The sequence below is a fragment of the Typha angustifolia genome, chromosome 1 (genome assembly GCF_048772165.1).
Source record: "Typha angustifolia cultivar Huaian chromosome 1, ASM4877216v1, whole genome shotgun sequence".
NCBI classification, from domain to species: domain Eukaryota; kingdom Viridiplantae; phylum Streptophyta; class Magnoliopsida; order Poales; family Typhaceae; genus Typha; species Typha angustifolia.
Window position 1 is genome coordinate 172,886 of NC_133239.1, and position 24,654 is coordinate 197,539.

General features: G+C 37.3%; 5 protein-coding genes across 8 annotated transcripts; 4 read left to right on the forward strand and 1 right to left on the reverse strand.

Moving 5' to 3' along the window:
* The first annotated feature begins 941 nt into the window (after positions 1-941).
* LOC140761316 (uncharacterized protein At1g51745-like) lies at positions 942-5,944 on the forward strand. Of its 4 annotated transcripts, XM_073098614.1 has the most exons (5): positions 987-1,310; positions 1,712-2,009; positions 2,836-3,917; positions 4,517-4,634; positions 4,731-5,944. In XM_073098614.1, exons 2-5 carry the CDS (start codon positions 1,819-1,821, stop codon positions 5,659-5,661), a joined length of 2,322 nt encoding a protein of 773 aa, XP_072954715.1. In that variant the 5' UTR covers positions 987-1,310; positions 1,712-1,818; the 3' UTR covers positions 5,662-5,944. The 4 variants fall into 4 exon arrangements, with proteins under 4 accessions (XP_072954707.1, XP_072954715.1, XP_072954695.1 ...); XM_073098606.1 differs by having other exon boundaries at positions 942-1,080; positions 4,517-5,944; XM_073098594.1 differs by having other exon boundaries at positions 4,517-5,944.
* Positions 5,945-8,797: 2,853 nt separating this feature from the next.
* LOC140774467 (uncharacterized) lies at positions 8,798-11,212 on the reverse strand. The gene is made up of 7 exons (XM_073117515.1): positions 10,645-11,212; positions 10,448-10,533; positions 10,119-10,197; positions 9,986-10,045; positions 9,765-9,889; positions 9,568-9,639; positions 8,798-9,348 (listed from the first exon to the last, which is right to left on the reverse strand). Exons 1-7 carry the CDS (start codon positions 11,077-11,079, stop codon positions 9,246-9,248), a joined length of 960 nt encoding a protein of 319 aa, XP_072973616.1. The 5' UTR covers positions 11,080-11,212; the 3' UTR covers positions 8,798-9,245.
* A 91-nt stretch (positions 11,213-11,303) lies between these two features.
* Positions 11,304-16,426, forward strand: LOC140774632 (uncharacterized). The gene is made up of 10 exons (XM_073117745.1): positions 11,304-11,526; positions 12,658-12,738; positions 13,180-13,229; positions 13,683-13,760; positions 14,345-14,402; positions 14,470-14,519; positions 15,291-15,399; positions 15,483-15,544; positions 15,907-15,958; positions 16,171-16,426. Exons 1-9 carry the CDS (start codon positions 11,443-11,445, stop codon positions 15,947-15,949), a joined length of 615 nt encoding a protein of 204 aa, XP_072973846.1. The 5' UTR covers positions 11,304-11,442; the 3' UTR covers positions 15,950-15,958; positions 16,171-16,426.
* Positions 16,427-16,744: 318 nt separating this feature from the next.
* Positions 16,745-19,901, forward strand: LOC140774726 (uncharacterized). The gene is made up of 4 exons (XM_073117858.1): positions 16,745-17,131; positions 17,279-17,384; positions 18,804-18,947; positions 19,313-19,901. The coding sequence occupies exons 1-4, from the start codon at positions 16,782-16,784 to the stop codon at positions 19,547-19,549; spliced, it is 837 nt and encodes a 278-aa protein (XP_072973959.1). The 5' UTR covers positions 16,745-16,781; the 3' UTR covers positions 19,550-19,901.
* A 294-nt stretch (positions 19,902-20,195) lies between these two features.
* LOC140774552 (uncharacterized) lies at positions 20,196-23,468 on the forward strand. The gene is made up of 7 exons (XM_073117628.1): positions 20,196-20,745; positions 20,837-20,898; positions 21,002-21,085; positions 22,245-22,299; positions 22,539-22,674; positions 23,035-23,085; positions 23,242-23,468. The coding sequence occupies exons 1-7, from the start codon at positions 20,616-20,618 to the stop codon at positions 23,339-23,341; spliced, it is 618 nt and encodes a 205-aa protein (XP_072973729.1). The 5' UTR covers positions 20,196-20,615; the 3' UTR covers positions 23,342-23,468.
* Positions 23,469-24,654: the final 1,186 nt, after the last annotated feature.

A 24,654-nucleotide genomic window follows, 5' to 3' on the forward strand; every position in this document is an offset into this window, starting at 1 on the left:
CCTATCTATTTTTTTTATAGAAAATAAAAAATAATAATAAATTAGTAGAAATTTGGCACTCATACTATTAAAAAAACAGTTATTAAGATAAACAATAAAAAAAAAACAGTTAGGCACTTTCATCTTTACTAGAAATAAATGCACTTGGGATCACTAAGCCAACTCTTTTAAATTAAATTTTTTTATTTATTTCTGTTAAAATCCTTTTGTTACATGTAGAACCAAAGAATTCACATCTCCCCAAAAACATAAATAATCCTATTATTTGACCCCCATTGTTAAGAAACTAGTAAAGAGACTTGACTGTAAGAATTATGGAAGAGCCAAACCCTTCACTTAAAACAATTCCTCATCCTCATTTACATAACAAAAACTGAGATAATTGTTGCTACTCACCTTGCAAGTTATTATTCAAATTTATTCTATGACAAAGTTGTCACTCGTTACTATTCCAAGCATTTACAATCAAAATTCTAGTATCCCAAGCAACCTTAAAACGTATCTGTTGCGAGCAAATGAGTCCTCACCTCATTTCTGATGTCAAAACCTTCTGCCATGCACTTGGCAACAAGATTCAGATTTATTTCATACATATTAACAATTTTCAGCCCACCAAATTATTTCTTCCAACTTACACAGTACCAATGAATAATTTTATTAGTTAGAAAATTCTAAATTTATTAATATCTAGCGGCATATTTATAATTTACACCCTATATTTTATTAAATCTTTGAGAAACATATATTCTAGACACATAAATAATATTAGTGTTATCTTAACTCAGGATATATATATATATATATATAGGTAGGTAGGGTGTTAAATGCAACTTTTCATATTATTTAGTTTGTACAATTTCTAATTGACGCTGGGCTACATTCAATTAATTAAGTAAGCCCACGCATTTGCTACCAGGCCGAGCCCAAATAATATCTCTCCTCTTTGTCTCTCTCTTGTTTGCTCGCTCTCTCTCGTTTGCTCTCTCTCTCTCTCTCTCTCTCTATTTCTCTCTCTATCGCTGACCGGATCACCACTTCGTGCCACCCAAGACGCCCTTCTCCCCTCAACCGGGCGCCCAGGTGCTCAGTACGCTCACCTCCTGCTCTCTTCTGTCTCCCTTCTCCTCCTCTCTGCTCTCGCTTCACTCGCGCCGCTCCTCCCATCTTTGAACGATTCCCAAAGACCTTTCATCTCTCTCTCTCTCTCTCCATCCTCCAGACTATTCGAAGAGGAGAAGAAACGAAGTCACTGGAATATTGAGATCAGCGGAGAGCGGGAAGTAAAAGGAGAGAAGAGTCGAATAAAATCTGTACTTCCTCCCATCCTTCTATAGATCAAATCTTTTTAAGCGCTCTATTTTTTATTTATTTTTTCGCTCTCTCTCTTCTTGTCTGTCCACCGCTAGGGTTTTTCTTACTCGTTTTGATGCCCATAGCTTGTAGGACTAGGACTCTCACTTTGGAGGTGGATAGATTTCTATGTCTCTTTATTTGTCTCCATTGCTCAGCAGTTCCCTTGGTTCATAATAGTCTCTTTTTCTGGGGATTTTTTTCCCATTGGCATTTCCCTTTGATTTTTATGCCATTTAAACCCTTTGTTGAGTTCGGAGAGTCTATTTCTTCTTGTAAAAATTATACTTTTCTTCTTCTTTTTTTTTTAAAAAGGAGCATAATTTATTTTTATTGTCTTTCTTCTTGATCCAATCTCCAGGTGAAATGATGAGAGTTTTCTTCCATACGAGAAGTCTAATGTGCGAAAGATTGAAGGCGGATCTTTGTTGAGCAGTTGGGGCTTTGCTGTCTCTGTGAATTTGGATTATGGAAAGCTGCGAAGATGGGAACCTGATGAGCGTCGATGCTTCGGTGGGGGGTTTGGTATGGGTCCGCCGTCGGAATGGGTCGTGGTGGCCCGGTCGGGTACTTGGGCCAGAGGAGTTACCGGAGGAATTATTGACGTCTCCGAAATCGGGGACTCCTATCAAGCTTTTGGGAAGAGAAGATGGGAGCATGTGAGCGCACCCTACCCCTTTCGTATCTCACACCTTCTTGTAGTCATAATAGCTAGAATCCTCACTAGTAAAAAAAATTTGATTATTTTTTTATCCTAATATTTTCTTCACGAGTGGTAGTCTGCTTTCTTTCTGTGGCATAGTTTTGGACTTCTTTACGAGAGAGTCTGATGTGCAAATTCTTTTTTTTGTATGTGTTTTGCTCGATTCAATGATCGGACAAGCTATTTACCTTGGCTATTGAAAAGCATAGTTCGTTTTATTGAAAATATACGTCAGCAAACCATAAGAAGCTTTTTTTCCCTTCTCATATGAACTATAATTATATTATTCCTTGATTCAATCTTTGTGTTATTTGTGTCAATCAGGATTAGGGTGGGGGCCTTGGGGGTCATTTAATGTTATCAAATTTACCATTTCTATTGCTAATAATGCTGAGAAATGTTTATATTTCACAATTTACACCTTCATCCCCATCACTGCTTTTGAAAATTTTTGGCATGTCATGATAACTGATGCAATACAGAGATGCCCTTCTAGTTGTTTACTGGAGACATTGAACTTCTTTAGATAGCTTGAATTGCTATACAGAACCTGTTATTTATTTGGACTCTAAATAGAGAGAGCCCGGGGCACCAACTTTGCAATAGAGGCTTTCTTAAAGAACTGTTCTAGATGTTAAGTTGTTGAGTTTGAGGTATGAGATCATTTTCAATAAAGATTGCATGTTTCCTTTTCATTCAAATTTTATAGCCTTCAGATGTGGTGTTTTTATACTTGGCACTAGTAAATCTTTTTTCTAACCGTTAACTGGAATTGTGATCAGCGACTGGTATAATCTCGAAAAGTCTAAGCGCATCAAAGCATTCCGTTGCGGGGAGTATGATGAATGCATAGAAAAGGCCAAGGCTTCTGCACTTCGCTCAAATAAGAAGTCATCCAATGAAGGGAAGTATGTTCGCAGGGAAGATGCTATTCTTCATGCCCTTGAAATTGAAAAGGCTCGCTTCTCCAATGGAGATGGGGTTTGTGGGGGGATGACTAATTCTATAGAAACTTGTGATACTTTGACTATACAAGCGAAAAGCATGTATGGGCTCCACAAAGGGCTAGGTCATGCTGCAAGGAAACTTAGTTCACTTGATGAAAACTCCACTCAAGAGGTATCTCAGTCTGTGATCTCATTTGAACATCCAAATAATCTAACTGGTCCTGATGTGCAGTTCAGGTCAAGAAAGAGGTGGAAAACCCCCAATGATTCTGAGGATGATACTAGTGAAGGTATAAAGCGAATGAGAGATCTCCGAGAAATAGGGTATGGGTTGGTATCTAAACGAAAGACTAGTACTGGCACTCACCCAAAAGGGTCTCTTGAACAAGCCCTACTGAATAGTGCTTCACTTGGTGAATGTAATACTGATTATGGTTTATCTAGTACTAGTCAAATCAATGAGTGCAAGCAGTCTTTCTCATCTCTGAAAATAAAACGATCCGACAGGGTTCAATCTTATGAAAAACTAAGAAGGAAATATCGCCGTCGCCCTCTAGCTAAGCTATGTGAAGGTAGCAGAGTTATAATCCCATCATATTGTCATTGGCTCGGTCCCTTTCCCGGACAATCATCTGGCCACGATTCCAAACAGAACATGTTAAGGGATTTCAAGTCAGCATCAAGAAAGGCAGATTATTCAATGACCACAGAAAACAGTCCTGACTGTTCAGGCACCTCTTGTGAGGAGGTCTCCTTTGAAGAATGTGGGAGAACTCATAATACTGCACTTAATGGAACTATTTTGCACTCTGAAACAAGAGATTCTGAACTGTCAAGCCATTCAGGTTTTGTTGATAATGATTGCTCTGATGTCTTCTTCAATGTTCCTCTTGTTATGAGAGACTTTTTCGATGGAGGTAAGTTTGAAATGTCCCCTTTACATACTATAATAAATTCGTCTTCATATAAGCAATAAAGGATGCTGCGTAGCTTCATATTTGCTGTATTTTCATAAACATTAGTGGGCTACCAGTTTGAAATAAGCTGTTTGATGGGAAGTGGCATCAGATTCCTGGTAAAATTGAATGAAAAATAAGCTAGTATTAGGATGCATAAAACTTGACCCATTAGCCTTGTCAAATTAGGTGCATGACTTGTGTCCTTTAAACCTTGACTTTTAGGCACAAGGCAATGCTCCTTTTAAACCTTTGGAAGGAGAAATATTTTCACTTCACAAGTTGATTTATGCAATAATAGATCTATTTAACTTATTATGATCCAGGTCCTTGATGTATGCTTATCTCTAGGTTCAATTTTTGTTTATAGAATTAATGTATGATGTCATTATTGATTTAGAATTAAGATAATCTAAAACTGTGCTCATATTCCTTTCTTTCCACTATATCATTTGATACTTCAAGAGAATGTCTTATTTATAAAGAATGTTTGCCACATTATCCACAAATATTTGGATTTTTGGATCTTATGGATCTAATAAGCTTCAAATCATCTGCAGAAGAAAAACAATATACTTCTAGTAGTCATGATGGAGTAAATTCACCGTGTAATGAAGGACGTGGCGAGAGTGGCTGTATTGGCTCTTCATTTCAGGTTAATCATAAAAATAAGAAGAGGTATAAGATGATGTTAGAACAGAACTGTCATGGAACAGATTTTTTAAAGTGTCAAGCCTTGAATAGAAATAATGGTTCCGATGGTTTTCTTTACAGAGCTGATCGATATGATGCTTCTTTGAACAATAAAGTACAGGACAGGTTGTCTGTAGGTTCTAACAGTCGAATTCCCAATGGTTCTTTTGATGAGTCCGTCGCATCTGAGAACTGTACCCTTTTGGTAAAATCTACATCAGTTCCAGAAGTGGGAGATGGTCCCCAGGATGAGACCATACCTGCTGATTTGGCTTGCAATGGTGTTGTGGAGAAGAGATCTGTTGGTGAACTGGAACTCGATGAGACAGATGAAGATGTAAACGAGCTATCCAACTCACTCTCAGACTCAAAGGATCAGGTAGAATCATTAACAGTGGATGTGCCGGTCTCCAGCATGCCGCCCGAGGAGTCATTGCAATTCAACCAAGTTTGTTATCCAAAATTCACCAAATACCAGATTTTGAAGCCAGTCAAGAGCATATCTGTGGATTCTATTCTTTACGATGTTGAGTTGAATGTGCAAGCAACCTATCAGGGCCCTCATGTTCCACTTGTTTCTCTCATGAGTAAACTGAATGGGAAAGCCATTGTGGGGCATCCTGTCGCTGTCGAAGTTTTGGAAGATGGATTTTATCGTTCTCTGGTATCTAGAAATGATTACCGGCCAGCTACAGGTAGAATTGATCAATTGCTGAAGAGGCGCATTTTGAGGGAAAACTTGCAGTTGCAGCCTAAGCTAAATGCAGCAAATCATAAAATTACAAAGTCTTCTTTGAAAAATATGTATTCGCATAGTAAAAAATCAGGGTTTTCTCCGAGGAAAATCCGAAGGTTGTCATCAATAACTGTTGATCGCAGGGACAGAGAAGATAGAAAACCAGTAGTGGAAAAGATAGGCGGACCTGCTGTTGCATGCGTCCCACTCAGACTTGTTTTTAGTAGGATTAATGAAGCATTGAGCTGTACTACAAGATCAGCAAATGGTAGCTAATGCAGAGCAGGCTAAAACAACTTTCAATGGTCGCACTGATGCATCCATGTCCTGTCTCTTTGCATTTCTTAGTTTGCTTTGTAAATTTCCCCCCTAGTTCAACTAGGTGGCAATCCTGTTCATATCTTATGTGTTAGCCTGTAATTCACCATTTAAGAAGTAGGAAATTGCTTCTTTTTTGTTTCGTAGTTGGGAAGCATTTGTTCAAGGAGAAAGTTTAGTACTAGTAATTGTTAGATATTTCTGTGATGTAGAATCAAGTGGAATAGATGCTGCTTCAGAATGTTTGATGAGTTAGCTAATAAATTCAGTTATCTTAATCAATAGTTATAATCTCTGCCTTCCTCCTGAACTTTGTTCAGATGTTCTCCTTGGTGTATATTTTATTTGCCACAAAAATTTGGGTAGAAACCAAAACCTTCTGATTAATTTCTATTGTGAGTAATCTGGAATTTTCTTTTATCTACTGGCTGCAAGTAGTGGACGCATCCTGCGTCAAAACAAACAGGGGTGTTCTGCAATCAAGTTCTGGACTAGCAATTTTATGTGTTTTCATCTCCAATGTAAGAACCACTGGGCTAGATTTTGATAAATTCTATGGAGATAAAAACTCAATATATAGGTTATGTTATCTTTTGCTTGCAATATTTACTTTCCTATGAATGTTCTCTGGTAATGATCATTATCAGCTACCTACCCTTCAACTTTCCTGCATCATGCTTTAATTTATTTTCAATGTTCAATGTCTGGAGAGCTCATGGAATTCTTAGATAAGGACACGACTAAGTTTCTTTGTTTTACTTTTCCTTTCTGCCAATTATTTCCCAAGTAACAAGTGACCTTCCAAGAACTCTACCGAAATAGCATTGGCTAGGACTAATTTCTAGTCAATTTTTAATTTCCACGGTAAGAGTAGCCTCCATCATTTGGAGTTCAAAAGTCTACTCTTTGCTTGCTCTAGAAATCCATCTCACTGAGAACAGCCAACATAGATAAATATTGAAAAAAGAAGAAGAAGAAGAAGAAGAAGAAGAAGAAGAGGAGGTTTTAATAAAAGATTGCGCATATTCATGGAATTACAGATGTGCAGTAATGATTGGGCCGTACTGTTTTAGGTTGCATACTAAATCTCCCAGACAGGAGATCTTTAAAACGACCTGTCTGAGTCCAATCCTTGACGTGCATTTTGTCAACTCTCATTTTCTAATACCCCTGTTCATGATTAAACGCGTAGTCCTCATTAACTCACTAATCCTCTTCTAACAAACAACAACAATAACTCCACGATCAAGAAATCCTTGGCTAAGATCCTTGCGGTATACAATAGTTGTCTACAGTAGTTGATAATATAATATAATATAATACAATACAATGGAAATAGCTACCCTCTTTGAGTCAAGACTTGGTCGACATCTCCTTATTAAAAGATTTCCACTCCATTCAAGCAACTCATCACAACCACGCAAGCCAACCTTAAAAGGCAAAACAACACTCGCACCATTTATGGGAAGTTTAATTCCAAAGTCGCATAAGTTCGCATACGGTTCATATATTTAATTATATAATAGATACACTAAAAATTGATTCTGTAATTGGTTTAACATGTGATTACTTATTTATAAATTATAATTTCTTTTTATATATATATATATTTTAAAAAAAATTCATATTTATAAGTATTCACTTTATTTTATTGATAATTATATTTTCTTAATAATTTATTAAGTAAAAGGAATATATACTCTTAATTGGAAATAATGTATATATATATATATATATCAGAATAAGATTATTGATATCTTTTTATTCTTAAGTTGATGGAAGTTTAATTAAACTCTATCTCTTTGATTATTTCTTATCACTATCATTAGTTTAAGATTAATTTAAATTAAAATAGATTGAGATAAAGAATTAAATTTAAATTAAAGTATATCTCCTATAAAGTTAAAGAATTAAATTTAAGTTATCTATAATTATATCTTAACAGAAGATAAATCTAATCAACTTGACTAGTAGTATGTTCTTTTTTTATTCTAGAGGAAGAGGTATCCTAATTAAGTTGGTGTTTCTGGATGACGTGGACAAAATCAACGTTGCTGCAGCAGCTAAATGAATGAGTTTGAGAGTCCCGGAATTCCAAGAAACATCCGACGATGTGTATACGCTTCGAGAATTCCATCTTTGAGTAATTTCCGACCTCCTCCATACTAACCAAACTCTGCAAGAAACCCCCCCTCCCCTCTCCCCACCCCGAACGAAACCATATTTATAAGTTGTTGTCTTCCAAAAAAAGACTAGAAAATTTAATCTGAGACGTTCGAGAAGCTAGAGAACGACACAACGAGATATGTCGATCGACAAGAGGCTAGTTGAGCCGCCGGAGGAGGACGACGTGGCGGCGGCGCTAGGCGATAACGGCGGAGTCGAGTTCGGGATCGACATGGTAGGCCCACTTAAGGAGCTGGACTCGGAGAAGATTAAGGAGGAGATCAAGAGGTGGGCGAAGGCTGTCGTGGCCTATGCTCGTCAGCTCAGCTTCGGCGGGTCCGAGTGAAGGAGAGGAATCGGGAAGATTATGATCTAAAGCAATGAGTTCTTCATGTTCGTTACTTCGTCAAGATCAACTTGAACAGGAAGAAGGATTCTTCATTCATTCATTCATTCATTCATTCATTTGATCCTGTAAATAGTAAGTTCTTCTAATAATTTGTTCGCACTCATGCATGGTGTATATAAGTTGGATTCGTTAATGGATTGGTGATGGTTGAGATGGCAAGATGTTGAGTTTAGAGTTCAGATTTTATACGGAATAAGATTGGGATTGCTTGGAATAAACGAAGTTATCGTTAGAATTCAGAAATTGTTTCCATATTTGTTATCATATATACTCTATTCTTCTTCTTCTTCTTCTGTTTACTTATCTTTGTTCGGTTAGCATTTTTTTTATACCTCTTTGTGTCCTCTCCTGTGCATTAGAGAGGATCCCATCTCTTCGATTGGACAATTTTGCCTTCAGGATATTCTCTCATCAGCAGAATTCAGCATACGCAGTAATATGAAAGAGGAGATATTTTATGATATCATAATTTGTTTTACCAACAAAATCAGAGATTTTGACCAAAAGATGTTCTGGATATTTGCTCTAGAAAGTCAACTATTTCCATTAGGGTAAATGCAAAAAAGAGTTTACAAATCCGAATCACTACATTGACATCCTCATCCGCAGACATAGTATCACAAATACATCCACAGCAATAACAAGATTATTCCAGTTATCATCTTCCCTAGAGGATCTTTTACATCTCTCTGCACCATGTGCACAGATATGAGCATACATGCTCTCTTGATTAAAGAATTTTCCTATGACAACATAATTTATATTTTGTCAATAGAAAGCGCTTCTTTCTTTTCTTCGGTCATCTTCCGAGCAACAGATCCAGTAATATTAATATCTGCAGTTAGGTAAGTGATCCACCAGCAAATCATCAGTTTAGTGTGCACGTCCCTCGTAAAAGGGAATCCTAGCAAAGAATTGATAGAATGCCAAGTTTCTTCCGCTTGCTAGGCAACCTCCTAGTTTGAAGTTAAATCTTGTAAGAAGTGCATCCAGCCTCCTCTGATGTTAAGTTCTCCTTCCAGTTCTCGAATTCTGATCCTCCAAATACCACTTGTTTGATCCCTACATAGCTGCCAAGGAAAAAAGATAAGCCATGAAAAGGAGTTGAAACACAAAGGCCAAGACAGAAAACTCGGACAACTTCATATGGGACTATTTCTATGGTAAATCATGAATTAATTTGGGTATCATACAAACAATACAATAATCTCTTTCTGTGAATTATCATGTATAAGACCATTTCTAATTAGCTCTAAATGCAAAAGTTTGAAAGAAAGTTGAGATCATACTCTGAACTCAAGCAAGCCAACGCATTAATTAGCACATCCAAAAGGAGATGCTCGGTTGTACCAATGTCTACCCTGTTAAAGCCAGAGAAAAAAGCGTCACATCAGAGATTGCTCAAGATTTTAACAACCTGCAAGCATGACGAAACAGAGATTCATAATGCACAATTCTAACAGTAGCTATTGTAGCGCAGATATACCATATGCGTGCAATATTATCTTGAATTTCAAGATCCCCAATATTATAGAAGGTTGTTGGGTTCACATTTGCTCCTTGAATAGCATCATAAGTTGGCCTTTTATTATCCAAAGGTGACTGTGATAGCTGAAAAGACCAAATACATAACCTCAAGTTCTTGAGTATATATAGAGGAAAGAAACTTCAACTCAGTACTAAAATAATAAAAGGTCACACTTTTACCTGCATGTTCATGGAATTGCACCCACCAAGGCGCCCAATAATATGCCAAGATCGAATAGTCTGCATACACAATAATCAGATATAACTGGAACTATTTTGGCGAATCCACCAGAGATCTGAATTCAGTACTTACATCGCAGACTAACGATATGTCTTTCGGTAATGGAGCATTGTAGAACTCGAACCAAATGTAGGAATTTGAAAAATCAAACCTGGCAGTAGCAACCATCACAGGCAAATAGTTAAACATGAGGGTGTGTATATGTAACAGTGACCAGCAAGATGATGCGGCTCGAGTCATTTAAGCTTATCAAAGAGGTCATTCCTAATGTTTAACAATCTAGATGAACAAGCGAAGTAGCGCATGATATCTCTGATAGGGGTAAGCAACACTAAATGCAAAAGCAAAGTGAAATTTCTCATGTACTAATGTGGTCAATTCCAACAAGGTTTTCAGCTTACTTGTTGAATGCGACTTTCATGGGGGTAGCCGACCCAGTTTTCGTGTGCAATATCTTTTCTCTTTTCCTCCTTATCCTATCCTCCACCTTTAAAAGAAATTTATTGTTATTACCAAAAGAATTCGTACAAAAGATGAAATTTGGACGAGAACCCAGAAGCCAAATAGAGTACAAATAAATTATGGTAGAGAAATTTACACGAGATTGGGCTTTCTGAGGGTCATCGAAGCAGCTACCCAGTATCTCGGCGAGCTCGGGGTCTCTATCGTAATCCTTCTCGTCTTTTCTACCTCCATACGCACTCGAATAGGAGAATCCTCCTTCGCCATCTTCTTCGTCTTCAACGAATCCATTGGCAAAAGGAAACGCCTCCCCTAGTTGTTCTTCCTCCTCTTCTAATCCATTTTCTGCTACGATTTCTACTTCGACTTCTTGGGACTCTGATGTCGGTTTAGCTCCCCTGCTCGTTTGGGCTTTCGTAACCAAGGTGGGGGTTTGGGATCGGAGGGAGAGGCGAGGAAGAGGAGGATAGGATAGAAAGGAGACATGGCTATGACTATTTCCAGGAGGAATAGCGGTGGGAATAGGGAGGAATAGAGGAGCAGCGATGGAGAGATAATGGCGGATGAGCATTTTCTCTTCTTTTCCCTACTTCTTTAGTCTTCACTCGCTAGCTTCGGCTAGCCCGTGGTGATACCGATACGTTCGTTCGTCGACCATATCCATATTCGATAAAAATGAAGTACCGAATTAGAAATAGTTAAAAGCCAGGGTGCAAATTTGAATTATTCTAGGCCCAAGCCCACCTCCATTAATTAATTAATTAATTAATTAATTACACTTCTCACCAAGCCCATTCCAGTGGAGTACCCGAAATCTGAAACGTCTCTATGTTGTTCCGCGAGTCATCGAGTTAACTCGGGCATATCTTTCCTTTGCTTCTTTACCGTCTTCTGGGTTGTTCTTCTTCCCCCGAGAGAGAGAGAGAGAGAGAAGATGTCGTGTATGCACGATCACAGCTGCGAGGATCACAACTGTTCTGCGGATTGGTCTCTCTACAAGCATATCGATCTCTCTAAGGTCTCATTAATTACTTAATGTGGACCAACTTTTCGTCCTCTTCACATTTTGTATGTCACAAATCGATTGTACTCTTGGGTTTGTCGATTTTTGGATCGAATTCGTGAACATGGATTCGTAGGCCGTTCATTTTTCTCTCTTCTCTATTTCAGCGGTTAAGTTTTCTCGATGATCTCTAGATGGATTCTATTTTTCTGATTGAGTTATACAGTAGTTGAATTCAGATGTATATAATTTATGGGTTTATTACTTAATTTCCTGAGAAAAATTGAAAGAGTGGATTGACCCTTTCTATTTACTTTATTCGTTTATTTATTTATGTTTTTTAATCTTTCCATATAGCTGAATCGTGGATCGTTAGCTTGTATTCCAGATTTGGAAGTTGGATCATGAACATGCTCAGTAGCTTAAGAGAAGTCCACGGTTTTATAATACATAATTGTTTGCAGCTGTGGTGGATTTTGATTGTTTCGTTGGGAGTACATTATTGTGATGCCTCTAGAAAATTTCCGTCAATGTTGCTCTTTCCTAGTTTATGGAGAACATCAAGTTAATATCAGATGGTTGGTAGCTTTCTTTTCGTTTTTCTTTCTTTCGCATGCCCTTTTTGTTTGGGTGGCTACACTCCCTTGGTCTCACTTGATAGAACTAAAAGTTATTGGACCATTATGACATGATGGGATCAGCAATATCTTGAACATGTTGGTTGAATTATGACCTGTAGAAATTTTCTCTTCTAACAATCTTTCTTTCAATGTTTGATTAAGTCTCAAGTTAGTATATGACTCTATATTGTGAAAGAAGACTAATAAGTCTGTATCCTTGGAACTGGTTCTCATCAATACTCTTCCCTCTTTTTTGCTTTTATCTTAAATACAATCAGGGCATTTTATGCTTCAAGTGAGTTAGCTGTTTGAGTTGCAAGTCAAATTACTTCTGTGCTATGTATTTATGCAAAATATATTCAGGCAAACCTTTAGTTGCAATATATGTGTTAGGCAATTGATTTTCTTTCAGGCATACAATAAATGACTTCCTTACTGATTACCATGGAATTAGTCCTTATAATAGTTTCCCTTCAAAATAGTTCTGAAAGCTGATACTTTTATTTCCTGTTTTTCTTGTTTACAGGTATCAGCATTAAATGAGTCCATTGCTGGAAGTGTAAAGTCAGTTTTCAAGGCATGGGAACAACGATTAGATACTTCAGAGGTATAAAGATATTTTTTGCAACAAGATTGCTTTGTTTGGACAATGACAAATTTTTTTATCATAAATCCTTTAGACATACTAATCAGCTCTTTGTTTGATTTTCTTTTTATCAATTAGATAGGGTCTTGCTTTTCAAAATTACTCTTTCATCTTGATTTTTTCCGTGCGTTCATTGAACAACAATTATTCTCTTTTACAATGCTGATTATTAGTAAATTCGGATGTTTATTGGACAAATTTTCTCTCTATTTTCTGACAATAGGTATTATATCATTTAATCTATTCTTTCTATTTTCATTGGGGAATCGAATAGGTCATGCATTTTAACTTAAATTTATATGATTTTTTTAACCATTAACTTTATTACTATAGATCTTTAATTCTCAATTCTTTTTAATTTCTTGTTCTAAAGATTCTTATGATTTTTACTTAACACGACAGGGTCTTTTGGAGAGCAATGAGGATGACCCTGAGTTACTCGTTTTCATCCCGTAAGTAGTTGATGTCAGTCATGTAACATCCTCATTGCTGGGTAACATTGTAACTACAGACTTTCATGACCTTCTGCTTATTGTGTTTTACAAACATTTCTGTTTTTAATCTGGTGGGAAGATTTTAAAGATTGTAGTGTTGTACATAAGAAGCATTAGTTCAATTGCTTGTGTATATGCAATTATAAACTTCCAGTTGGAATTGAGGTTGTTGATTGTTATGCATTTTTTGTTATTACTTATTAGGAGCATCTCCCATCCAAGTACATTTTTCAACAGGTCTTTCTTTTGAAGGCTATAGAAGTCATTCCCCAATGCAGTCTGTTGCTTCTATTCAATCATGTTTGAATCATTATTCTCTCATGTATGTTGCATGCAAATACTTACTGCACACCATCTGAAATTTTGATTTTGATTGAACAATTATTCATGGATGACCTGTTGGGTTCATAGGTTTACATCAGATGTTAAGATAAAGAGCATTTCTGTTGTTGGTGGTGCTGGAGGAGCAAGTCCTTCTAAAATGAGAGCGTACGTTTCCATATTCTGGAATGTTATTTTACTGCCTCATTGTTTCTTCTTAATATGAGAACTGAGAACAAATAAATTCTACCTGCTTGCAGATCTTTTCTACCTATTATACCTAATGTTCTTTATGTATGCTTCCTACAAGTAGATGTGATTCAGCTGCTTACATATGTTTGTCCCCAGTTGCATTAACTTCTATAAGCATACCCAGTGAAACCTGATTCTGCATTGTTGCATTACAAACATGTGGAAGTGTAAAGAACCATGTGAAAAAATGGTTTTTATATAAGATTGAAACCTTGGATTCCTCTGATTCATCTGAAAGACGTCTCTCCACAATATCTGATACTGCATAACTTTTTTATTATTGAAAGGTTTTGTTTAGTTTGTAAGTTGTAACCTCAAGAGAAATCTGTTTTCCCTTTAAAATTGTTGCTGAGTCATATATATATCTGCATTATGCTTTTTCCCTTTTTTTTCATTTTAAGAATATATTGCGTAGAAACTCTGATATCTCGTTTCTTTTCTTATATAAAGAAAATAAAATGATTTTGGACCTCATGAATAGTGCTTTCACTTACCGACAGGTTTATTAATAGAGAAGGCATTGATTTTTCTGATGCTCAGAATATGCAGCCTGTGCAGGTACAACTTCATTTATACTGGTGTTAATCCACTGTTTTTTAGTTTATGACCTATTTGTTTTACCTAGGAATGGGAATTGACAGAGAATTTGCAAGGATTGCTGGAGTATCAAACAAGGTGGCTTGCATTCTAAATTTTCTAAGCAGATCTATAATTAACGATAGCTTTCTGGAACTGTTTCATTAAGTTGCCCTCAATTTGACAATTTCTTTTTTCAAACCAATTTGGTTTTAAATATTTCATTTGTAATGGAGATCCATTGTTATGTCCATGTTCATAATTTTATGCTCTGAAGGTCTTTGTTGAAATCGCAAAGGACTTGGATGAGATTAGGAAGATCTAGGATGCAACTGGAGTGGTTTTGTTAAGATTGAGATGAGTTAAATGAAGAAGGTTCAATGTGCTTAAAAAACAATAACTTATCGATAGGTAATTGGTCATGGTCAGGTCATGTACTTTGACTGCCATTGGCATATTACCAAGGGACCATCCTTGCATCCTTGATGCATGCATACATACAAAATTGTCCATTGTTTAAACACAGGTTTGGCCTCAGCGAGGATATTGGCTGGTTGGTTCGAGCGTTCACTTTTCTAGATAGGCCAGCTCTATGAATAACTCAAGTATTATCAAGTTTGAAGGGTGATTCAGCTTTTGCATCCCCTCGATGCGTGTCATGTTGCTCCTCGTCATTTTATACTAAGTTTATCCCCTGATCTGATTGGCATATATGACACTTTGGTCAGATCAACAAATGAATAATTGTTTTTCCTTTTTAGAAGATGAAACCTTTTCTATTTCTACTACTACTTGATTTTATGGTCCATTCTTGTTATCTATTTTTATTTTTCCCTTTTGGGATCAATCTTTTGTCAATTGAATTATCAGATATTCAAGATTCCAGAGTGTGGGTAATCTCACTCTGCATTTTACTGACAACTTTGGAGCTGATACAACTCAGATTTACTATATCGGTTTACGAGGTGAAGCTACTCAGGTACCAGAACTTTGAGGACCTTCAAATGCATATTCATAATTAAGTTGCTTGTCATGTTGACTCTGATGTTGCGTCATATACAGTTGAGAAGGGATGTTGTGGCTACAATAGTATATGAAGTTATGCCCAATCCATCTGACCACAAGTAAGTTCCTGCTACATGATGCAGAATAAAGGGTTGCATTTGTTCTTTTCTTTATCTCATTGATCACAAGCTTGAATACCGTTATGAGTTTGATAGTATCTTTAAAAGATTATATGCTTGAATATGAAGATGCAAACGTGATGGTTCAAGACTTGCAATATGAGGGTCTTATGGGTTGCTTTAATATGTTCAGATTGTTCTTCATGTTTCAGGATATATATATATATATATATATATATATATATATATATATTCTTTGCTTGGGCATTTGATATGTCATATTGTTTTCTCTTTTAATTTTTTAGTGCTACTTTAGAAACTGAATATTGGTTTACCCTTTTCTCCTTGTCGTTCACTCACAGAACCAAGTCTGATGCTGGTGGTGGCCTTTCACACGTGGAATAGGATAATTAGGTGAGGTCTTGTTGATTATTGGTATGCCTATGTTTTGCTTGGTCTCATACTCTCCTCTTTCTCTGATTCAAAAAACATATCATTTGCTTTCCATCACCTATCTCAACTATTTATATTGCATAAATTAGTGTCTGTCAGTTTGTGCATAATCTGATGCAGTCTAAGGATAGATTTGCTGCTGTCACTGACGAGAATTTGTTTGTCTCTCCCAGGATGCAGGATGCATTTTGAACTTCCAAATCTTTAAGACTGACCCGCTTCATTACACCAGTAACTATGCCATGTTGTCATAATGCCATTACTTGTTATTTGATGTAAATGTGAGTTTGATCATGGCCGAACAAAGATGTTGCAGACTAGTTCCGTTTCTCTGGAGAGTGAAAAATGTTGCTGCTTTCATTGTCTCTGATGTTATCCGAGTTGTATTGACTCTTTTCTTTCATCTATTTCCATATTTCTTTCTTGCAAGCTACCGACCAATTTACCATATTAATTTGGGAATTATCCTGCCTTAAATCCTCGTTGATGAGAATAGTGTGTTTGGAATATATCCACCAACGGTAGGAAGTGGGAAAAACAAAACAAAACACAACAAAGAAAGTATATATTTGGCTATTTGGGTGAAAATTTAATTGTGTCTTAGTTAAATAAATATAATACGAGTTTCTTTAATCATCTAACTACTATCCTATTGGCCTCTAATATTTTACCAAGGTACTTGGTAATTACAGCTTCTCGATCTGCACTGGACCCAGGTGTGGACCCGATAAGACCCGACCCGACCCGACCCGACCCGACCCTACTCCTAACGGGTTTCAGAGGCATGCAGTTCGCTGCCTTGAGAAGCTCTATTTATAGTCGGCGTGGGGGAGGAGTGATCGATTCAATAGCCCCAATGGAGGGAACGGCAAGCATCTTAGAGGCGATATACGAGGAAGTCGGCGACGATGACGAAATCCTAAGCGCCGGCGATCTTCAAGAAGATGTCGACATGGTCGATGCCGAAACCCTAGGCCGCTCTGCCGGCTCACCGGCACAAGCCGCCGCAGGAGACGGCGATAAGGAGGTGGACGGTGGGCCTGGAAGCCGGAATCAGCGGCTTAGGGCAAAGAAGAAGAGAAACCGGAGGAAGAAGAAAGGTGGATCCTCCTCCAGTATCACCGACATTAATCGGTACTACACCTCTTAGTCTCTACGGCCTCTTGCTTGAATTGCACTCGAATTTTGTTAGTATTATTGCTCTCTTATGAAGGTAGATAGATATATGCTTTAATATCTTCTAATGTGTTTTGTCGATTTACTAATATGAATCTTTTGCAGGTTTGTAATAGACACTTGCAGACGTTTAAAGGAGAAGAAATCATACTTGATTTGGAATGCTGTTGGCTGTCTTGGTATTTCTGTGGTCAGCGATCTCGTGAAAGAGGTACCTATTTGAACTTTGGCTTGGACTTTAAAGAAACATAATTTATCTCTCTAGCCTCGATGTAGATTTTAGCATCACATGCATAGCTCTGCAAATTTTGCTCAAATCGGATGCTTAGCTCGTAAAAAGTTTATGTTTATTTGATTGAATTCTACCAGAAGCGTGAAAAAGTGAATTCTATTGCAAGTAACGTTTTTTCCTTGAGAGTTTCTAATTCAGATTTTGATTGCAATCATAAGCTAGTCAGATCCTTCCTACTTTACATCTTTGTTTTTGCTCCTATTTTTGTTTGTTTGTTTGCTCTTTTTTGTATCTCATGTCAAAAATGAAACCAATTGATTGTGTGCCCCATAATTGCCAATCTCAACTTATTGGCCACTATAAAAGACTACATGGACAATCCACAATTTACATTTTACATGCTTCGTATTCTTTGACCATGGAATGGGGGTTATGAATTTGACCATGGCATTGGTTTTGGGGTTGGGGAGAGGGTGTTGGGGGCCAGAAGGAGGGGGATGGGAGAATTTATGAATTTGACCTTGGTGTGGATGTGTGATAATGTTGTCACCAATTTATCTTTCATATAATATCAACATGGCAGATCTAAACAGTGAAGTTATTCATATCTTTAGTTTAATATGTGTATTAATGTGGGACAACATAAGAAACTTAGTAGGTTCTTTTGGTTCTTCTTTTCTGTAATGACTTACACATCCTCTCTGATCTTAGTTGTGTCTGGAGATGTTGGAAAAAGAAGAGAAATGAGGTGAAAAAGATCTCAAAAATGGCTGCCTTCCAATGAGCAGGAGATATCCATTGTGATATGAGAAATTATGTTTAAATAGGAAAAGAGTTAATATATTCAGGTCAAAAGTTGATCTAGTCATGTTCATATGGAGATTCAGATGACCTGATAGAGGTAGCAACAAAATAATCAGGCCAAAAAGGAAGCTTGGCCAAGTCTTGTGGGGCTCAAATGTCATATTTCATATCCATAACCTATTTCAGTTGAGTACAGAAGAGTTTTATCACATTCCTCTCATGTACTCTTTCCTGAAATGAAATGAAATCATGCCTAATAAAGGGTATTCAGGTTATGTATTTTCTAATCAGTGTTCTTTTTTCATTTATGTGAAGTATACCCTACTATCATACATCATTCTCATAAGTAATTTTTGCTAAACACCAAATGAGTGAACAGAAGTAACATAATTAGCCAGAACATTTAAGAGTGAAAGAGAGCTTATATTTTAGACCAAAGAACATAAATAGCTAATCTCAGAATGCAGTATCAGGATTTGGTTCAAAATTAACTGCTGTATATTTGTTCTGGCCAGGAACTGTTTCCATTTGTAAATTGCTTTTCCAAGGAATCTGTGGTTATTGGGTTTTTAAGTAATTAAGTGCTAAATGCAGGTTGACGCCATTCAGAGCTGTGGGGGACAAAAGACTGCTGATGGGAGACGCTTTCGCACAGGTGGTGGAATTCTTTGGAATATCATGAAGTCACGAGAGCCAAAGGCATACAAAGAAATTATGACGAAGGGCAAGGAGTTTGAGGTATGAAAGCATGCATCTCCTATATATTCACATATATGATATGTGTGACACTGCTTCCATAGCATACAAGGCAAGCATTATAATTGTTTCCGTTTGTTCTATTTCAACCATTTTTAGCTTATCCAATCAATACCAATGTTCGAGGATTCTTACTCTGCTAACTTTTGGGTTCAATTCACATGATAATGGATGTAAACTTTTGCTGTATGCCTTAGCACTATTATTTACTGATTTCTTACATAACCTGCTTATCGTGAAAGAAACTGTTGCCACCCATTTACTTCACGTATAGTTCAGTTCATTTTACCATATTTCTGATGTGGCCACTTTTTCCTTGTGAATATAATCTGTGTCATCCATTGCAGAAGCAGTTCAGGCAACCAAAACATAAACAAATGACAGCTAGAAATGAAGATACATGCTCTCAGGGTACATTTGTTCCTGATGAGGAAGCAGAAGTTTTGGACTCTCCTGAGCAATTGGCTACTATTCAGCAAGGACCTTCATCTGACTGCAAGCCAGGGCGCAAACCAGTGGTGGATAGACTTCGAGTACCGGTTGCTTACGACGACCTCTTTGAAGAGGGAGAGATACATGAATGAATCTAAACTTCCATTGGGATATTTAATCAGCCTAAAGTGGTTTCGTGATCTATTGTAATTAATTGGTGAGATAGCAGCTACTTTTCCGGTTCTGGCTAATTGTTTCTGGTTGAAGCCAAACGCATCTTGGAGTGTATACCTAGAAGAATTGCAGCCAATATCTCTTCTCTCATTTATGATTTAACTGGATTCGTTTTTGTGATGTTAAGTTATCTGATGAAATTTCACCACATCCTGTGAGTCTTATTTTGACGATGTACTTCATATGAATAGATGCTATTAACTTTCCACGAGTCCATGTCAAGTCTTATTAGTGTGAACTCCTGATTGTTTGATGGAAGGCTAGTGTTGACATTGAATTAGCTACTCAGCTATGGCTCGAATTTTTTTCTTTTCCTCCCTTCAGGATTCAGGTTTCTCTCCACTGGTGCCGCCATCACTGTCCCTTTCTATCCTAGTAACCTCGGTATCTCCTCCTCCTCCTTGGAGGATATTTCCAATATTCTCTTCTTTTCCTTCCTCCTATCTTCTCCTCTTCGATGCTGACGCTATCGCTATGGCTATCGGTGTTTTATGTAGTATCGTGCCGTTACCCCTTTCCTCTCCGCTTCCATCTCAGCAACTCGGAGGTGGAGGTGGAGGTGGAGGTGGTGGTGGAGGTGGTTTATTGGGCCACTTTTCCCCTTATGTGTTGGGCTATTATGCTGAAACTAGTGTTAGTGGTGTTTGTGGAATCTGAGATTCTTTTATTTTATTCTTATTTACTCTCTGAACTTGATGCTTAATCTCTTATCTCTTATATTTATGTGTATCCAGCCAGCTTGTAGAATGTGTTTGGATTTAGTGAATCCATTCGCATGTGATGTGGGCTTTCCATAAAATAAAATTATCAAATGACACGGTTAAGTTTAATAGTTTTTTGGGAAATGGGAAACAATTTCGTCTGGGCTTCAAATGAGATTCGATCCGATTGAGCTCGTGATTCCTTTGAACGTGACCCTGACCAGACCCAAAGTATCGATCACGATCCTATTTGAAAACGTCGCGAAGGTCGTCTCATCTGGTGATGCGAGGAAAGTTTCCCGGTGGGCTGATGAGTCTGACCAGGAAATGGTGGAAGCGTCGCCGCGGAGGCGGACGCGAAGGGGAAGACGACGATAGAATCCATGAGGATTCCCAACCTATGGATACCCAAGGTAGTTTCTTCTTCTCTCGCCCTCTCTCTTTAGAACCCTAGTACGGGTCGATCTATCGCGCGCGGCGCCCTTATTGGTCTCTTATTGGCAGAACAAGAGGAGATGATTCGATCCTTTGAGAGGAAGCACGCGCAGCAAAGCCGTACGTGGAGGGTAAAGCTAGCTTCTCCTCCTCCTCCTCCTCCGATTTCGTTCCTCGAACTATGGGGGTTTCACTTTCTCACCTCGCTATCCCCTTCCCGTTTGATTCTTTCAGGGTGTATTTGCTGGATTCCTCCTTGGCTATGTGGGTGTACTGATCTACTCCATATACCAACAAGTTTGGTTTCCATGGGAGCTGGTAAGGGTCACCTTGTCGCTCCTTTATTTACATTATGCTTGATTTCTCGGGGGATAAGGTGTTTGTCAAGCAAGGAAAAATGGAACTTTCCTATGGCACCTTTTTATTTAAGCCATCGCAGCTGTATAAGCCCAAGAATTCTTAATATGGAATGAATGCTTGGACTTGAGAGAATGTCCTATTGTCAGTCAAGGCTATCAATGCTAGTGGATCAACAAAACAATTTTGTTTTAAGAATCACATGCGGTTATTAGATAATCCTTACCATCGTATTTGCTCTGAGAATTTGTGTCCAAATGCTGCAGTTATAGGAAGGCATATGCTTTCATGCAACGGATTGCCCTCTTGGTTTCACTGATTTGGCTAATCTATGTCAGAAAAAAAGGCATGAACATTAAGAACAAGAATCACGAAGGTTTTATTGGAAGTAATTAAAATTATTCTGTTTATTCATGGATATATTTTCATCTCATTAAACCGTGATGGCTAACCGAGTTTATTGGTTGATGGGGAATTGCTGCAGTAATTAATTCTCTCGAGTCCATGTGGATTTTTTGATATTCAGTTAGCTCTATGTGTCTTCAAGGGTTATTTATATATGCTAGGGTTAGGGACTTCCAGGGCTTTTGAGAAAAATGTTATCTTGAGACGAGTCAAGATGACCTGGATACCATCTTTCTCTTTGTCTATATGTCAAATCTTAAACCCTTAATGATCTTGCTTTCAGTGATGAGAATTTTCTGCACGAAGGTCCTCGTACATTCATCATGTTTTAGTGATTACTATTACAGGCTATTCTAGCAGTAGCATCTGTATGATTGATTAATTTGATTCAGTTCTAAATAGTACTGGAGTGATGGTAACAGAGTCTATGTCTCTCTACCAGTTGCGAGAATGTCAAGCTTCTTCATCTGAGTGAACATGAATAGAATGAGTTTTTACTGAATATAACACACATACTATTCTTCTGGCTGAGAACAATATGATATACAGTGGCTTAGTCACTTCGATGATAGTTGGATCAGTCTATTGCATTACATTCTACCATCCAAACACTTGACATCTTTGGTTCTCCTCCAAGCAGCGCTATAATGTTTACTTAATGGTTGAAATCATTTGAATGTCTGACATCATGATTCATTGTTTCTCCCCTGAGCAGCAGTATCATGCTTACTTCATGGATGAAATGCTCCCATGGATGGTCATAATTGCAGGTTTGTTACTGTGCTTATCTTCACTCAGTACTTTCCCCGTCTGATGGTTGATTTTAGTTTATATAGATAAGTAGTGCTTTCATTTAGTGTGAATAAGTTGCAGAACTGAAATAATTCTCTTCTTATGTGGGATTCCTTAAAGTTCTTTATTGTTTTACCTTATAATTGCCTTTGTTGCCTTTTATTCTCATTCATATGCTTCAACTTTTGTTGTCATCCCATGTTGAACTCCTCTGCAGATTGGATTGGTGTCCTAGCTTGTTTATTAGCTGTCAAGGGGCTACTCCATAAATCAAGCTCCTCTAAAAAATGGATGCGGTACTCAATTTATACTAGCCTCTTGGTAACAGTCTTTTGGCTGTATTACATGCTGAGGTACTTAAATCTCTTTTGTGAAATTTCCATTATAGCTCGTTGAAATTGTTATTATATTGAAATTGCAAATGTTTTCACCTAAGTACCCTGCTCCCTTAGAGGAGTGTAAATATATGCCACGCAGCTTGTTTTACCTGTGGGTACTGCTAATCATGTTCTTTGTGCCATTCCTTTTTGAATATGACTTCATGAATTGCTTTTTTAAGAGGGTCTTAATTTGTTAATTTGCCCTGGATTTGGATAATTAAGTTGTTTACTCTTAATTGCTCTGCTGGAATGCTTTCTTTGCGTAGAACTTTTACTGCTTTCTGTTCCATCCACTTTGTTATTCTAATTTATAAAGTTTATTTTTGTATACAGTTTACCAAAGTTCCATTGGAATATAATCTGGCTTCCTTTCGCGCCTTTAAGGTACAGCTGGAATATAACTTATGTATACAATTTGATTGCGTCATTGTAGTTTTCAAAATCTTAAAGTCCGGATAAGGTCTGGTATTTTTGGGACAAGTATGCACCTTAATTGGAACTAGCTTTGCTGGGAATTTGATGTGACCTTGTTGTTTCCAGTGGTGCTGCGATGTGTTTCTATGTGGATCATTTGCTGCTGGAGTCACTGGAAGATATAGGCAAGCTGCGAGGTTACATGTACAATTACAAGGCCCTCTGAGATATTGTATATGTAGGTAGCTTTCCATGAGATTAACTTCATCTGGATTCTGTGTACTGCCCCTCGTTCGTTTGTATACATCTACTGATATTAATCAAACATTTTAATTTAAATCCTGCGTTCTTCATCACTCAATATATATTGGTACATATTTCACCTTTCTTCAGTAAAAAGCCAGGGAGATCATTTGTCATGGGGTTTTTCTTTTGGATAAATGAAGAATTAAAACAAAAACAAAATCCTCTTTGCTAAAATAACTTGGTCAAATAATTGTCAAAAAATACTAAGTATATGTCATACTTTCATCAGAAAGGAAGAATGAAGTGCATTTTTCTCTTCTTTGGCAAATGGAAACCATAGCTTTCATCACAAAAGGAAGAATAAGATGCATTTGGTCCCTCCTTGACAAATGGTAACATCTCTATAATTTCCCTATCTATCTCTAATGGACCTCGCTAAAAGTTGTGTGACAATAATAATAATAATAATAAATATTAGTAAGTGATGCGTGTAAGGGTTTACCAAATTAATTTCAATGGATTGAAAGCTCCATTTCAGGCATCATCATGGCACTCCATTTAACACTAGGGGGACCCTCCTTTTGAGAGTCACGGACGTCTGTAGGTGGACACCAATTGGGACCAGATGCAGATAGAAAAAATGATAGATTCCGGTAGGGACCACCAGTTCTAGCAGTTGAGATACTTGTAAGATTCCAAACGGCAAGAGTTAGAATAGTTTTACTTCACCTGCACTCTACTCATCCATAAATATTAAAAAATTACGTATCATAATTTTGGTCTCACATAGCGTTCGTTGTCCCGCGGCACAAACTAAGAATCTGTCAATGGAATATTAGGTTCTGATGTCATAGGTTACCCAAAAATGAAGCCAATGCCATTGTCTTCTAGTTACCCACCCTGAAGACTGAAGACCGTTCCATGATTTATAATTTGTATGATGTTTTCAATTAATATCTAACTGAAATTGTATTAATAAATGTGCATGTCATATATATATATATATATGCATAGATATATTCGAGTCTTGTACACACCCACTCACTTGGGAAGTTAGTAAGTATCACATAATAAGTGTCCACGATCAATCGAATAAAACAGCTAATAGAAAAGAAATAGTTGGTGCTCATGTATATATATATATATGTGTGTGTGTGTGTGTGTTGTATTGTCTGACTGCTACTACTAACCCTTCATGATTCAATTATTGTGGCAGGCCAACCTTCCGGTCTAATTCATATTAAAAGGTTGTGTTGTGTACTCCACTGGACGACGGCGTAGGTTATTTAGACA